General features: G+C 40.3%; 1 protein-coding gene across 8 annotated transcripts in view; it reads left to right on the top strand.

Moving 5' to 3' along the window:
* The window catches only part of CACNB4 (calcium voltage-gated channel auxiliary subunit beta 4), a 236151-nt gene that overhangs the window by 195104 nt on the left and 23867 nt on the right, over positions 1-17180 (top strand). For 4 of the 8 annotated variants that reach the window (XM_044768908.2, XM_044768906.2, XM_044768907.2 and 1 more), the window contains 6 exons: positions 1447-1577; positions 3358-3434; positions 4963-4982; positions 5204-5284; positions 6587-6645; positions 15403-15512. In XM_044768908.2, coding sequence (XP_044624843.1) covers positions 1447-1577; positions 3358-3434; positions 4963-4982; positions 5204-5284; positions 6587-6645; positions 15403-15512 — 478 coding nt within the window. Of the gene's footprint in view, positions 1-1427; positions 1578-3357; positions 3435-4962; positions 4983-5203; positions 5285-6586; positions 6646-15402; positions 15513-17180 lie in introns of all 8 variants that reach the window. The other 4 variants (XM_070507761.1, XM_070507762.1, XM_070507763.1 and 1 more) reach the window with 2 other exon arrangements.

The raw sequence follows: 17180 nt of genomic DNA, 5'->3' as shown, positions 1-17180 counted from the left end.
AGACCTAGATTGTTCAAGATTTTATGTTGTCGACTCACATCTCTTCAGTGCAGTCTCATACTACATGCCGTGCGTGCCTTGTGTAGCAGCAGCTGTGTGTTTAATAAAAGCCAAATCCCTAAACCGTGTCCTTTTGCTTTTGAGTGTGAGGCTGTTACTCAGAATTACTCAAAGTTCTGCAGAATTTTATGCTGCAATGATTCAACGAAACCATCCATTCCTCCTCCGCAATGTGTCAGTGTCACATATACAGATAAATCCACTTTCCTCTGAGCTAAGCAAAGTGTACTACGTACAATTGTGACATTTCCAAAAAAATAGGTACTTTTTGGATCAAAGAGAGAGAGTTATCTTGTGCAACACTGATAAAGACAATAAAGGAAGTTTTTGGAATCATCTCTGGAGGGTGTAAACAGAAGACTGATATCTGCTTTCTAGAAATCCCCTAGCTGAACCCTTCCAGGAGGCAGGTGGCTTGGATTAAATGTGCCTTCTTCCCTAGGATTCAGCAAACCTGTAAATACAAATGCAGTTTTGCTGACCTATTGAATAGGAACATGTTCACAGAGACTCTGTCCGTGTTGCCTAAAGCCTTTGTGTGGGTTTCTTTCCCGAGTTTGCATGTTGTGGAACTTTATTTAAATGGAAATCCCGTGTTCCCTTTGGGCTTCAGGCTATTTGGAGATTATTTCAAAAATTCCACACCTATATAAAATACTTAGCCCTGTAAGAGTAGGCTTCTTTTTCTTCAGTAGTAAGATAGACCTTAATTTGCAAGCCTATATTTGGAAGATTTCAATTCTTTCCCAATGAGAGTAGATTACTGACAGTCCTGTGGAATTTTTACCTGAAAGCTTTTGACAAATGACAGACTACTGAATGTCTTTCATCTCAGATTTGTCTCTCTTGTCTTCTACAGTTCCAGTTACACTGATGCATGTTTATCCTTACAAAATCCACTCCTTAAAAATTGGCTAGGGCTTCTTGACAAGGACCAAAGGAATCCAAAGGTTAGGACCTGACTTTATAGTCCAGGGATTGGCAAACTATGGCCTAGAGGCCAGATCCAGCCTGCTGCCTTTTTTGTAAAGAAAACGTTTATTGAAACACAGCCGTGCTCACTTGTTCACGTGTTGTCTGTAGCGGCTTTTGCACTATGACAGCAGATTCAAGTGGTTGCAACTGAGACCATATGGCCTGTGAGGCCTAAAATATTTACTATCTTGGCCTTTAGATGAAAAGTTTGCAGACCTCTGCTTTAGTCTATGGACCCGACAGATATAAATAATACAGTGTAATATAAGATAAATAGTATTTATACATATAGTATAGTATAATATTATATAAGATAAATAGTGTTTCATTTGTCTGGTCCCCTGAAATTAATTAATGGAATGGGAAGATAAGTGAATTACTATTGATAGCAGTTTTATTTCTGCATTCCAGAAATATAACAATGACTGGTGGATAGGAAGGCTGGTGAAAGAAGGTTGTGAGATTGGTTTCATCCCGAGTCCGCTTAGATTGGAGAACATACGGATACAGCAAGAACAAAAAAGAGGACGTTTTCACGGCGGGTAAGCCTCCTTCTTTTATGTAAACTTTTTTTGGGGGGTTGGGGGAAGAAAATTAGGTGATATTTTCCAGTTTGCTTGTTGGGTTAAAAATGTATGCTTTTAAAGTGAAAGATACTTTCCTGTGTACGAGGTGTTTCTGAAATTGACACATAGGGGAACCTCTTAAACAGTGATAGGAGACTACAAAAGTACAGTTAGCTCCACTTTTTTTTTTGCTGAGGAAGATTTACCATGAGCTAACATTTGTGCCAATCTTCCTCTATTTTGTATGTGGGTCACCACCTCAGCATGGCCTCTGCCGAGTGGTATAGGTCCATGCCTGGGACCAAACCTGGGCTGCTGAAGCGGAGCAGGCCAAATACAACCGCTAGGCCATGGAGCCAGCTCCAGCTCTGCTTTTAATTATCAGTCTTTTGTAGTATATAACATGCCTGTAATACTATTAATTGTTAATCCCTCTTGTTGTCTCTTCTCTAGACTTTTTGTCTCTCTTGCTATTCCTTAAATGCATCAGGAACACATGTTCCTGCCTCAGGGACTTTGCACTTGCTATTTCTTCTTGCTGGAACCCTTTTCTTCACGTTTCCACCAGCTCACTCCTTCATCTGCTTCAGATCTTTGTTAAATATCACTTTCTCAATGACCACCTTTCCTGCCACCGTGTTTAAAATTGTCCCCACTTTCCTTTCCTTCCTTCCTTCTCACTCCTGACTTAGTTTTCTCTGTTGCACTTGCTACTATCAGAAATACTATATATTTCCCTATTCATCTGTTTGATACTGCTATCTCCTACTAGAATCTGTCTTTATAAGGGTAGGGATTTTGTCTTTTTTGCCCCCTACTGTCATATTCCTAGTTTTTAGAACAGTGGATACTCAATAAATAGTTGTTCAATGAAATAATAAATGAATTTTTATCATCATTTCTGAGGTTATTTTACTATTATTATTATTATTCCATAGCATTATTATATACTTTTGAACTAAAAGCTTACATTGTGGCAAGTGCAAGAGTAAAAGCAAGATCTCATAGACCTGATCTGATTTTCTCTTTATACCAACTCTGTGAGGTGTAGCTATAGATATGGAATCTAAGGCTCAAAGACGTGATATGATGTGCCAAAGTCCCACAGCTGGTAAGCAGCAAAGCCAAGATGAGAAACCAGATTGTGCTGACTCTAGGGACCATACTGTTAAGCACCGAACAGGAGAAACAGTGGAGAAGTAGGACCGTCGGGTCCCCAGGGCCGCTGTGGGCTCTCAGGAAGCTTCCAAAACCACATGAGAAGACCAACGGAATAATCTTCCATTCTGGGAAAATTATTATTATACAAATAATATTATTTGTGACCAAATCTTTACTGTCTGTTTTTAATTCTGACCCTCACATAATCACTTTTAAGAAGAAACTCATCTTCTGGGTCTTACTGCTTGTTTTGAGCTATGTTTGACATCTGACTGGTGCATCAGTGACTGGTGTTAGCTAAGCGTGCAGTTCACAAGAATATGCCTGTCAGTGATTCTCTTGTCTGATTTCTTCATTGAATAACTTGGAGAGAGACTTTTGCAATGCATTTCCATGTCCTACTTAGTTCCCCATTTTCTCTGAGAAATGAAGTCTAAGAAAACATTTGGATAGATTCTTGAAGTTCTTCTTTATAGCAGGATTTAGTGTGTTTTGAATTATTAGTAGGATTAAGGCCAAAGAAAGCTTTGTACTCTCAAGTTCTATTTTCAAGGAATCCGGAGAATGAATCTTAAGTTCCTTTTCTATATCCTAGGAAATCCAGTGGGAATTCTTCTTCAAGTCTTGGAGAAATGGTATCAGGGACATTTCGAGCAACACCCACATCAACAGGTGAGGGTTTTAGGGGAACTCCTCTTAATGGAATGTATTCCGTTTTAGTATCTGAACATACATGAAAGTATTTTTACTAATTTGGAAACAGTTTAAAGGGTTGATTTAAAGATTCTTCTACATAGTATTTCATTGCTTATTTGCTTTTGATAGTAATTTGATTAGATTTAAAGGGTACTTGCAATACTAAAAATTCTGATTATTATAATCTAATTTTGAAAAATCTTATTTTACCCCCCAGAGGCAGTAACTGTCCATTGTGTAAACCAATCTGAAGCAAGTTCAGTATTTTACCCCAGAACCCAACAGACTTTAAGGTGGTGAGGGCCAATTAAAAAGAAACAAAAAGTTATAGACTCTCAAGAAAATGCTCTATTCTAGTCTCCATGGGAAACTTTAGGATATGTTGGTACAGCCTGGGCTGTGGATATTGGCAGGGTTGAAACAGAGAATGAGGTTGGACCCGGATGACCTCATTTCTATCTGGACAGCATACAACTGAGCCCTGGAATTAATGGTAATGAAGGGATGGTGGTGGCCCCATGGGGAGTTATTGTGCATTTGGAAATTATGGAGGTATTCAAGAAGGAATTTTTCTTCCACCGCACTCCCTGATTCCTATAGGCCGATTTCATCCTGGCCCCGAATTGATGCTGTGTTAGGGCATACAGTATTACCAATTCAGAATGATAAGTCCAAGGTCTGTCCTGGCCAACCATAACTGCAGAAAACTGGATTGGTTCTGGAGCAGTTCTGAGTATCTGGGTCCTTGTTCATGTGAATCCTTCCTGATCTCTGGGGCTCCTGACCAAACTAGGTCTCTGGGTTGCCCCCCAAATGGACCCGACTTGCATGGATGGCCACAAAACCACTTTAATCAGATACTGAGTATATTTTACCTCATCCCCACTTATTGGACATTCAGGTCATTGCAGCTTTTAAAGATTGCAAACAAGAAAGAATAGGAATAACTGGTTATAAACTTATTGGAAATTAAGAACAACATATTAGGAAAAATTTGTCAATATCCTGGAAAGTAGGCGAAAAGACTTAAGAATACACAAAAGACTGCAAAATTTTCTCATTGTTCACCAAAAGTACAAATCCAAAAATAACTAGTGATTGAGGTGATGATCATTTTTACCCAGGTTGTTAGTCTAAGTTTCCTTTTGTCAAATTTTGTCTGTCCGAGTTGTTCTCAGCCACACTGTACGCTATGTCCAGCAGGGGGACAACCCATGGCCCATGACTGGCCCAGAACTTCCAATGTTGTTATGAAGTCCTCCCCCCCAACATGAAATCAGAATATAAGGTCATTCGTACAGGGAGGGAGTCGTCTGTTTTTTCATTTGTCTTCAAAATTGGCCTTCCCAGAATAAAATAATAGATTAGCGCCCTGCAGAGTGGGTGATAGTGGAATGATGAGAATCACAGGGACAAATTGGTCCATTCTTCCATCTTTTAAAATCATGTACTATCATTTACAGAGATTACATATTTTGATATGGCTCTCATTGTTGTCTTTTAGCAAAACAGAAGCAAAAAGTGGTAAGTTGTGTTTCCTTTTTAAATCTACTGTGAAGGTTCTTATCCATATGTGCTTGCAATGCTCCATTTCAGTGACAAATGGTTATCAAATAAGGGATGAGCCTCCTGGTGGGGACCTGTAGTAATCATTTCTCGTTTGACCGGAAAATTATGAATGTTGTGGCTGTTGAAGAGGTCTGCTTATGCTTACCTTGTCACACGTGTCCAATCATCTTTTTCAGACGGAGCACATTCCTCCTTATGACGTTGTGCCATCCATGCGTCCGGTGGTGTTAGTGGGGCCGTCACTGAAGGGTTATGAGGTACAATTATCAGTTTGTTACACTTCAGTTCTTGATCAAGAACCCAGGAGACAGCCATTTGGAGCTTGCTCCTCCAGGGTCTGCCCACATATAGGTACCAATGGAAGCCAATTCTCACCGTGTGAAGGCGGGTGGTGCACTGTGGGGCTTACATGACTGTTGCTTTTTCTTCCCTCTTGGGCACGCTCCTCATCTTTTATGTATTACATTGTTTAGAAATAGCTCCCTCAAAACATTTGTAATGGAAAGTTCTGGTCAAAGCTTTGCTCTGCATTAAATTCAAAGAAAAAGACTTTGTCTCAACCGTTCCCATTATTATTATAAATAATAGAGTATAAACAGCACAAGGGAATGTATGAGCAATCTGCCAGCATACCCAAACCCTCAAAGCACCAAAAAAATCTCACCTTGCTGGGTGCTCAAGACAATGGCAAATTCCACCAAATATTTCTCTGCTTACTTATTGTAAAGGACATATAGAAGGAAAAAAAAAAACTTCACTAAAAATATTAGTGAACTTCTTCAGAGATTAGCTAAACAATACCAAGTAAGATGGAAAACAGTGAAGACTTAGATGTATTACATTTCAGATGTTGCCATTATGACTTTGTGCTGGTATAGATAAGAATAGGTGGGAGGGGACATTAAAACATAAAGGTGGGCAGCCTCCAGGGCACTGTTCCCGCTGAGCTAGGACAATGTCTGGCACAGAGCAGGCACTCAGTACACATTCGTTGAATGAATGAATGAGTCCCTTTGAGGCAGGTCTAAGAATCCCATGTCCTGCCGGCCCCCTCTCAGTGGGGAGTGTCAAAGGAACGAGCAGGAGAGTGGTCTACAGTAATCTAGACCTGGGCAGGAGGCTCTCCACCAACACACGCAGACCAGCAGGATGGCTGAGCCCAGGGCTGGCCTCAGGGCCTCTAGCTGCTCCTCACAGGAGGCAAGCACCCCTTAGGCATGCCAAGGACAGGCAGCACTTGTGCACAAAGCCAGCCTATGTGGTCTCCTGGAGGCAGTTCTGTCCCCCGATAAGGGAAGGGGATTTGCCTTGGGTCTGGTGAACACTGCTGGTTTGTTTCTCAACACCCTGAAAGAGAACCAAGGGAGAAGATTTAGAAACTGCAGGTGGTTCAGCATGAAAACCGCCGTCCGCAATAACCTACCCCTCGGAGGCCACTGGCTGTGATAAGGTCTCTCCTCAGGCATGCTGCCCCTCCCCTCCACCTCTCTCACTTTTGACTTCTCTCTCTCTTTCTCTCTCTGTGTTTGCCTCATTCTTTTTTCCTCACCTCTGCGAAGGTAACAGACATGATGCAGAAAGCCCTCTTTGATTTCCTGAAGCACAGGTTTGATGGGAGGTGAGACTTACAGATGTTTTTGTATTTTTATTTTCTTTTAACTGAACATGTATGATATATTGACTTGTGGATCTGTGTTTCCAGCAATTGCAGAAGTTCTCTAATTAAAAGTTAACTCAGTATTCAGGGCAGAACATGCTGAGAGGGCTCTGCCAATATAGCATTGAATCCCCAAGGGAAAAAGGACCTTGAGAAGAAAAGGAATGCATTTGTTTTATTTAAATGTATGTGTTTGTCTTTATTTTCTCACGTGGTAGTAGATTCATACCAACTTATTTTTATGAAAAATTTGATTAAAACATAGAACATTTCTGATAAATATGGTGGCTCACTGGTCAAGTTAGGTAATATCATTTGGGAATTGTGCATGCGTGTGTACACGTGTGTGTGTGTGTGTGTCATATGAAGTCATGAATATAAAGGACTGAACTTCCTGAAAAGAAGAGTACCGCAAGAAGTGTTTTAGGGGCTGGCCTGGTGGTTGAGTGGTTAAGTTTGCGCACTCTGCTTCAGCAGCCCAGGGTTTCACTGGTTCGTATCCTGGGCACGGACATGGCACCGCTTGTCAGGCCATGCTGAGGCGGTGTCCCACGTAGCACAACCAGAGGCACTCACAGCTGGAGTATGCAACTATGTACTGGGGGTTTTGGGGAGAAGAAGAAGAAGAAGGAAAAAAAAAAGAAGATTGGCAACAGATGTTAGCACAGGTGCCAATCTTTAAAAAAAAAAAAAAGTGTTTTCATCATAAGCCTCCCAAAGTGACTATTTTGTAGGGAACAGTACTTCTTTGGATGTTTAATTCTGGATTGTCTTATTAGAAATTACCTTGTTATTTTATTATCTGTCTTGTGTGTATCCTATATGACCCATTATCAATATGGCCCAGTCTTTAGCCATCAGATAATTTTATCGTTTAAGTTTTGTGAAAAATGTCTAGAAAAAGTTTCTGGGTTTTTTAGAGAAATGGTGAAAAGTCCATATTGACTCAATAGTAAGTACTAAGCTCTTTCACAATGCAGAATACGCTCCATGTAGAAATAGCCTCGTGCAAATACTGGAAGACTTACGAGAAATGAAGAAAACTTAAATAGTGTGTATTGAGAAGTATGGGTAAATGGATCTAACTTACCAGATATTTAAGTATTTAAAAAATATCTTGAAATAGACTTTAATAAATAGGATATTTTAAGAAAAAAAGCAAGTGCAAGGGGCCAGCTCCATAGTGTAGTGGTTAAGTTTGGCGATCTCTGCTTTGGCATCCTGTGTTTGTAGGTTTGGATTCCAGGCACAGACCTACACCACTCATCAGCCATGCTGTGGCAGTGACCCACATAGGAGGAGGATTGGCACAGATGTTAGCTCAGGGCTAATCTTCCTCAGCCAAAAAAAAAAAAAAAACAAAAGCAAACATGGTGCTTTAAGTATAAATTGTATATATTTGTCAAAAGAAAAGCCTTCTGGATAATTGTGTTAAAAATATTCATTAGTTACTGGTACTATACACAAAAAAGTAAACTGAGATTTTAGTTCAAGAAATCCAAATACCTCAGTGTCATTATGTGAATTGCTAAGTACATTAGTATAGGCCAAGCCACCTTAATAGATAGAGCTAAAGATGTATAATGATTCAAACACAATGGGAGATTTTGTTGCTCATTTAACAGTCTGAGGCAGGTGTTCCTCAGCTGGAAGTGGGGGGAGAGTGGAGGCAGAGGAGGATTGGGCAGAAAGTTTGTTCCATCCATCCTTTGGGGCCCTTGGGCTGAGGGCGGTCTCTCCAGTCAGCTGTTGGGGTGAGGAGCATGCCCGCCTAGAAATGACACACGTCAATTCTCACATTTCATTGGTTAGAACCTGGTCATGTGGCCATGCCTAATTGCAAAGGAGGCTGGGAAATACAGTCTAGCTATGCGCCTAGGAGGAAGAGGAAATAGATTTTGTTGAACTAATAACAGTCTCTGTCACATTGATCTAGTGGACGAAAAGGACTTAATAAGAAAGCCACGGGTTTATCCTATTCCCCTCTTTTTTAGAGACAATAGGCAGAGAATGAGTAGTTTCAAAGAAAACGAGTGGAAAGCAGTGAATACTAGAATGTTGGAGTTGGAAGGAAATGTGAAAGTTCTTTTATTGTAGTCTCTTTTCTTCAACAACCACAAAGAGATAGATGACCTGCTTTTGTTTGCAAACTTCTGGTTATTGGGAATTTGCTTCCTAAAAAAGCATTACCAAGAAACAGCTGAACTCTGGCTTTAACTTAATGGTATTGGTCTTGGTCCTGCCCCCTGATGACATGGGCTCTCCATGGGTTGGAGGCAGCTAACATGCATAGCTCAGTTTTGTGTGTTCTTGGTTGCACATGCACGCTTCCTTCAGCTATGCTTGGAGTCACATGCTTTTAACCTGTGGTGCCTTTACCTAAGGAAGTTCTGAGCAGTACCTCATCCTATGGCCCCATAAAAGCCTGTGAGCTAAATAAATCCCATCCCATAATTCAGGCTAAGTTTGTGTTAGATTGTTTTGGTCTCCACATAACATCTTTATAAATAACAATGCTATTAAAGGTTGGAAAGGTAGGACCTATGGAAAGGAAGAAAGGAATTATTATAATTTAGCAAAGAGAAAGTGAGTGACTTAATTACTGCTTTCAATAATCAAGAATCTGGGCCAGCCCTGGTGGCCCAGTGGTTAAATTCAGCATGCTTCGCTTTGGTGGCCTGGGTTCAGTTCCCGGGCGCAGACCTACACCACTCGTTGGTGGCCATGCTGTGGTGGTGGCTCACATACAAAAAGAGGAAAATTGGCAACAGATGTTAGCTCAGAGCAAATCTTCCTCAGCAAAAAGAAAAAAAAATAAAAAGAAGAATCTGAGGTTCTTCTTCAATCCTCAGGCCCGGAAAGAGGAAATGCACTTAATTGTAACATCAGAGATTTGTCTTGAGTCAGGTAGAGTTGGCTGCATTAAGCGCTTACACACACTATTGAAGATGGTTTTAGTAGAAATAGAATTAAAATTTCAATGCCAGTTGTTCCGTGGGGTCTAGTGGCACAGCAGAGGCTCTAGAGATATGAAGAAGAATACAGCAGCAGCAAAAGAAATAGCTGGAGAAGGAGACTCAGCCACGGCGAGATCTGATGTACAGCAGAGTTGAAGAAAGACAGATATTAAAGGTGGGATTAGGAGAGTGGGAGTATCTTTCAAATAATAAGAGGCCAGTGCAGCAGCAAAAACAATAATGAACTCATTGGTCACACGTATGTGGAGACTTTGATAAGGAAGAAGAAATTTGTTTGTACCTTCTCACTGACTGACACGTCTGCTGTGTGGGGAATATCCTTACATTTTGAGCCATGACAATCTGCTGTATTATGTTTTACCAATTAATAAAAGGGAAGAAAACAACAAATAGTCTTTAATTGAAACCAGCCAAGAGAACAATTACACAGAAGGCTTTAGCACAGCGATACAGCATAAACAGTATGTTCTAATGGAAACCTACTCACTGTTTCATTGGCTATGAATGCAGTAGGTTAGACAAAATAGTCAGGAATAAGTCTTATTATTTTTCAGAAATGGAGAAAAAGAGATCCATTGGCTAAGAGGCTCTCTTCTTTAATATTGCTTTTCAGATCTTGGTTAAAAAATAATTCAAAAAATTGGACTGAGGTTGGACTATTACAGAATCATATGCTTGCTTTTTAATGATACCTTAGAAATGATTTGAGTCAGTTTAGAGCTACTTATTATACAATTTTATTGCTATAAATGCTATTGTAGGGCCTAACTATAATTCATGTAAGAAACATGAAAAGCACAGTACTAAATAGTTCTGAGGGACCCCTGAATAGCCACTACACGTGGCTATCTACATGTAGTGACAATTCCAGTGCACAGCTCATAAACTGAGTGACCCTAACAAGCTGCTACAATGGCACCAGCCTGGCGAGGACACAGCGAGTGCACAATGGCATGGAGCTTTTCTCTCTTCGTTTCACACCACAGACATTCAAAGGGGATCATCCTTTCGGATAAGGTTTGCTCAGCTGGTTGAATCTACCATTCAGAGGCTGAGCAGCAAGCAGTCAAACCAAGTGCAATTTGTTGACCTATGCTAATCATTTCAAATCCCAACAAAGTTGTTACTTAAGGCTTTTTGACAACTGGATCAGGTCAGCTCTATGGCAGTTATCAGATGCTTGGTAACTGACATGATCATGGCCAAATATCTTAAATGAACACCCTGTAACCTATAGAGAGAATCTGAAGCTAAAGGAAGCTATAAGCCAAGGAACACTGAAAGAAAAAAAACAGTTTGAGAAAGAATTTGAAGACAAGAGGCTGAGAATACAACTTAGGGAGACTCAAAGAGGTAGTATTTATTTATAAAAGGAAATAGGAACAATTGATGCTATCACAAAGCAGCCAGCCATGGAAAAATGAAAACAGCTTTTAATTGCAGTCAACAAATGGAAAAGAACAACACAGTGTCTTCTGTTTCATCCTGAATCTCATTCTCATCATCTCCTCCTATTCTCTATTCAAGTGCAGATCCATTAGTGGACACTCAAACACTGGAGATAATTAATTGAACACTTTAAAGCCAAACACAATATTTAAATTAGTAGGTTTTTATTACAACATGTCTGACCTGATCCTCCCACTCTCAAAGTATACATAAATTCCACAGACTCTGGAGGATAGAGGAGTTCATGGTACACTGCTAACCTTTGAGGACAGGATATAAAGAAACTGTCTCCTTCAAGTCTTCAAATCTCTAATAATTGTTTGTCTTGTATATATTATATGTATGCATATCAGCATAGAGAAGTATGAATATTTAAGAAAGCACTTTTATATATTACCTTGTTTGGTCCTATGACAATCCTGGGAAATAGTTTGGCAAAGCTACTGTCACCATTTTATTGATTAAGATACTGAGGCTCAAAAGATGGCATGACTGGTCCATGGTCTCACAACCAGCAAGAGAAAGATCCAGGAAGAATACTCAGGTCTACCTAGACCTTCCCTCTCTGTTCTCTTGACAGTGCACTGTTTGTTCTTTGGAACACTTTTGTCCATGAATACCAGGACTTTTAAAAAAAATTAACATACTAACAGGGCTGCATATTAGATGCAGCAAGGATAGAGTATGGAAGGATCTTATGCCTGTTCCATTACCAAGGTGGAAATACTAATTATTATTATTATTTTTTTAAAGATTGGCACCTGAGCTAACAACTGTTGCCAGTCTTTTTTTTTCCTTTTTCTCCCCAAATCCTCCCAGTACATAGTTGTATATTTCAGTTGTGGGTCCTTCTAGTTGTGGCATGTGGGATGCTGCCTCAATGTGGCCTGACAAGTGGTGCCATATCCTCGCCCAGGTTCCGAACCAGTGAAACCCTGGGCCACTGCAGTGGAACATGTGAACCTAACCACTCGGCCACAGGACCGGCCCCTAATTATTTTTGAATGAATGTGTTGTAACCAAAAGTAATATCATTCCATAGAAAATCGTGGAATACTCATAGCTAATAATATACTCATAAACTAATACTCATAGCTCATGATGGATTGTAGCAATCATGATAAATTCCAAAACGGAAATAAGCAACAGTTGGGATTCAAATTTACTAGATTTAGAGAATGATTTTTGCTAGTTTTCAGTGACATTTGCAGTCTGCTAGGGGAGTGAACTTCCACTGGCCTTTTATCTGCTGGTCAGTAACTGCTGACCCTATGTCACAAAAAGGTTTCCAAGAGAACTTTTTAGAGACATATATCAAACAAGACACCTGGAAGATAAGAGCTATGAGTGATATACCACTAGAGTATATGAGTGTGGCAAGAAAAAAAGGATATCACTTTAAGTAAAAAAAAAAAAAAAGTTTTAAAAACTGGATAGCATTTAATGGTGAAGATGATTACATTGCTGGTGAATCTTTTACAAAAAATCAAGTTTGGATTTGGTGTCTGATTTTGATAATAGTAAGCATCTTTGCATAGAAAATAGAAACTCTTGCTCTGTCTTATTGAAAGGTTCTAGGCTGTGTCTGTTTTCTCCTGAACTCCTTCATTTTTATGCATTTTTATTAAGAAATAACTTATACTGGGGCTGGCCCAGTGGCACAGTGGTTAAGTTCGTGAGCTCTGCTTCAGTGGCCTGGAGTTCGCAGGTTCAGATCCCAGGCGTGGACCTACCACCGCTTGTCAAGCCATGTTGTGGTGGCATCCCACATACAAAATAGAGGAAGATTGGCACAGGTGTTAGCTCAGGGCCAATCTTCCTCTCTCTCTCACACACACACACACACACGGAAAAAAACAAAAGAAAAAGAAATAACTTGTATTAACAATTTAACTTGTATTCTATTGATGAATAAAACAAGAAAACAATTGTCCATACCTTTTCCTGTTTTTAGAATATATGAAGCAGTTTTTTCTGTTTTTGTGTGTGTTACTGTTTTGTAAAACTTTGGAGGTGTTTGAAAATGGCTTTGTAAAAATATGTTTATAACCCAGAAAAAATGAGAGTGTGCGTCTATTGGTGATCTCGTCAAATTTTAAGACCCAGGGGTCACTATTTGGCTTGTATAGAACTAGAAAATTTGATTTTCACTTAACCAGAATATAATTTGGGGGACCTCCAAAAGTCATTGTTCTAGAGAGTTGAATTTTCTCCCTAAACCAACCCACTTGTTGCCAGTCATATATCTGAATTGCTCTGGAACTTGACTGTATGTTTCTATCTAGCAACTCCATTCTTAAAACAACAAACAAACAAGAAACCCAGAAATACAAAAATAAACAAGCAAACCCCGTTCTGTAAATAGAAGGAGCTGTAGGAGTGCCTGTGAGGTTTCATGCCTCCAGTTGCAGCAGCCAACTGAGTAATGGAGACTCAGATGTGGGTTTCACCAGACTTTAACCTGATTTAAACCCTGACCATCTCTCAGCGCATGGCCAGGATACCCTGACTGCGTCTGTGCTGGGTGATTCGGCTGGTATCTGGAGATTTGAGGTTGCTGGAGAAGAAAGCTGAAACAGGAAGAGATTTAATGAGTCCCATGGCTAAGTGACTGGCCTGCTGCTGGGGGCCTGGTTTTTAGACCTTTTTAGTCTCTAACCAAGTGTAACTTCGTCTCTGCATCTCAGTTTTCTTCTTGGTAAAATGAAGAAGTTGTACTTGACCAGTATTTTCTAATGTCTTTTAGCAGTTGAACACCTTTTTACACTGAAATCATATTTAAAGCCCCCAATGTAGAAAACAGAAATGCAGAGGTGTTTGCCTGGCATTGAGGGTGGGAACGCTGGAGCCCCGCCAACTCAGCCTCCTTTATGGTTCTCAGTGGCCCCTGAGGTATTTCACAAAACTCTTGGTTTCTGCAGAAGACAATTTGAAGATGCCTCAAATAATTTATTAGGGCCTAAAAACTCTAAAATATTTAAAATTTTAAAACTTCCTGACCATCTACAACTTGTAAATACAATCCAATGATACAAGCAAAGGAGTACTATGTTTGAAAATGGTGCCAGAACTTTTGTACAGCCTGTTGCTTTAAAGAAGCCATTTCCAACATTTGTCTCCCCAAGGCTTCAGGTTACTCAAGTCAGATGAAGAGTCTCCTGAGAGTGCTGACAGTATTGTTCCAAAACAGGTGCGAGATGGCATATGACTCAATAATTGTTAATCATGCTACTTCTTTCGTGCTCCAACCCCCAAAGGAGTTTGAAAATGATGGAGAATGGGTGCACTGTGTATAAAAGGAAGGGGCACTACTTTCCTTGTCTCCTTTCTGGAACTCTGCCAGGCTCTGAGGATAAGAATGGAGAAAGGCCCGTGGTGGCAGTAACTGCTTAGAGAGGCATTCTTTGCGTTCTATGGGTAGATAATAATCTGAAGTTGAGCAATCCTAGTTTAAAATAATTTTAAAGTTGTAAATTTCAGAGATTCTCATTTGATAAATCATATGCAAATAGACCCCCTCTTCATTTATTTGCAGTCTTTGCTTTATTCTTCTCTTGCATGACTGTAGGATACATTCTAACTTATCAAAATCCTGGCACAATCCTCACATTGCCCTCAATGGTAGTGTCTTAGGATGGCCCACCACATGCATTCAAAGTCATATGCAAATAAGCTGAAGAATCTCATGCCTGCAGAAAAGAAATATTTTTCATATTCTTAGATATGAAACATTCCTTTGGGCCTGCAGAGAAATGCTTCAATGTATCATGAATTAACTATTGAGCACCAGGAATGCAACATAGCTACCAACTGGCTGATTGTCTTTGATGATCAAAATGAAAAGTATTTGCCCCTTTGACCAGCAGCGTTGATATGCCAGGGCAGAGCATTTGTAGTTCCTGAAGGTCTTGATCAAGAGCAAATCAACTGTGAATTGAGGGGAAACTGTATTGCTGCCTCCTAGAAAGAGCATGGATTATTCATATGTTTTGATTCTCTCCTCGTGTGGTGTGCATTAAAAAGAGAAGTCGACGAGGCAGACAATAGTGGAGGAAGAACCGCACTTTTACTGGAGTAGTTTTTTGCTGAGTAGCCAAAACCTTCCTCCGTTCTGCTCTGCTTATGTTTTAATTCTAGCCAAAACCTGTTTAAAATACTTGTGGCCAATGTTTATTATACCGTGGTTGCACTGTAGTATGTAAAGTGGTTATTAAGTACTGTGGTTATAAATCACTCGGAGGGCCCCATAACATTTTTACTGGCTTGTACTGTTCTGTGTTCCTATTCGTAGGATATCAATAACGAGAGTGACGGCTGACATTTCTCTTGCTAAGAGGTCTGTCCTAAATAATCCAAGCAAGAGAGCAATAATTGAACGTTCGAACACTCGGTCCAGCTTAGGTAAGATGTTCACATGGGATGCTTCTCCAAGCTGCGCTTTCATGCCACATTGTGTTTGTGAATTTCTTTTCCAGTTTGCTCCCCATTCTGAGTAGGGATGCACTGATTAACTGAAGAAAATACAAGCCATGGAAAAGAAGGGAGCAGAGTCCTGCAGCAGCCAGAATCTTCTCATTCTCACCTCTAGTCAGCTAGCTAATTAGTAGTCTGGTGGGAAGACTCCTCAATGGGCTCTCCTAGGCTGTTCTGCCTAACCACGTGAAACCACTCTTCTCAGCTTTGCCCAAGCTTCTCAATGAGGCTGATGATATCTGTCACACCTGAGTCACAGCTGACATGACAGGAAATGAGATGTTCAGCCTTCTCAGAGCCTTAGAAGAAAGCTAGATAACGGTGTTTTTAGTGTTGCTTCTGCTGCTAGCTGGTAGTACCCAGAATAGTCACATCCTTTAAGTGGAAATAGCAACCACTGTTAATAATATGCAGGGAGTTTAAGCATATCTTTCGTGGAGTACCAGTCTGATCCTAAAATTCACCAAGATGGAGAAAGAAAAACACTGTATGTGATTAACTCCATCAAGCCGTATATGAGCAGGACTGTGGAAGATGAAATCACCATCCACAGACGTGAGTCCCTGCTGCTGGGGAATCACAACGTTCATCTCAAAAGCCTGCTTGGGGTCTCCGTGATTGCCAAGAGTGGTGGAGTCCACTCATAACTTTCCAGGAGTCTGTTCTGCATTCACATTCTGAGGGCAACTTGTTTTACTTCCCTCTTCCTCATGGGCAGAGTAGGAAAGATAGGGCTCTTCCATGCCACTACATTTGTTTAATCTACTGAAATGAGCTCTATAGATGATAGAAAACTAAAAAAAAATTAGGGTTTCCAAGATAGAGTGCATGCCCAAACATCCCATCAAGAATCCATTGAAGGCTGTGCCTTGACCCGGAGCCAAGAATTGTGCAGGTTGGAAAGAGGCCAGAAAGTATCATCTGTATATTCTTGGCACGGGATTGGCACATGGTAATAGCTCAGTAAATATTTGCTGGATGGTTGCTTTGTTAAAGAATGCTGAGCATACCAAATGGAACAGTTGTCAGCTCTTGTGAGGGCAAGATTCCAGATGTCAGTGGTTCCTTCTTTAGTCCTGTATTTAAGCCTTCCACATACAGAGTGAAACACTTTTAAAGGCACAGTGTCTTGACTTTGAGGAAGAGAGAATGGCAGAGTTGGTGATAGTGAATCAGATTAGGTAACTGACTAAAGTCAAATATCATGGGTGACAATGATGCCAAGTTAGATTGAAGATTTCTCAACAAGCATTTGTTCTCTGTTCTCCTGTCTTTCACCCTTCTTCTCATTCCTCACAATGCCTTTGGCTTTTAACCACTCCTTCCTCTGATGTATAATGAGAGGCTAAAGGACGCTTAAAAGATAAGCTAGGTTGCGTGATTTCAGTCTGCCCCAGCCAAGGGTTTCATGGATATTCTTTGAAGTCATTCTGTAAAATCTAGTCACCTGTTGTCAAAGTCAGTGGGGTGGATGGGGTGGGGTTAGTATAAACATCGAGGAAGAAACAAGGTAGATGTCAGTTCACTGGTTTTCCCCTTTACTCTGTAACTTCACGTACCCACAGCTACTGGGGTTAATTCAATGGCAATCTATTA

This window comes from Equus asinus, chromosome 4, assembly GCF_041296235.1.
Source record: "Equus asinus isolate D_3611 breed Donkey chromosome 4, EquAss-T2T_v2, whole genome shotgun sequence".
Lineage (NCBI taxonomy): Eukaryota > Metazoa > Chordata > Mammalia > Perissodactyla > Equidae > Equus > Equus asinus.
The sequence above is the reverse complement of the archived record's forward strand: the minus strand, read 5'-3'. Positions and strand labels throughout refer to the sequence as shown.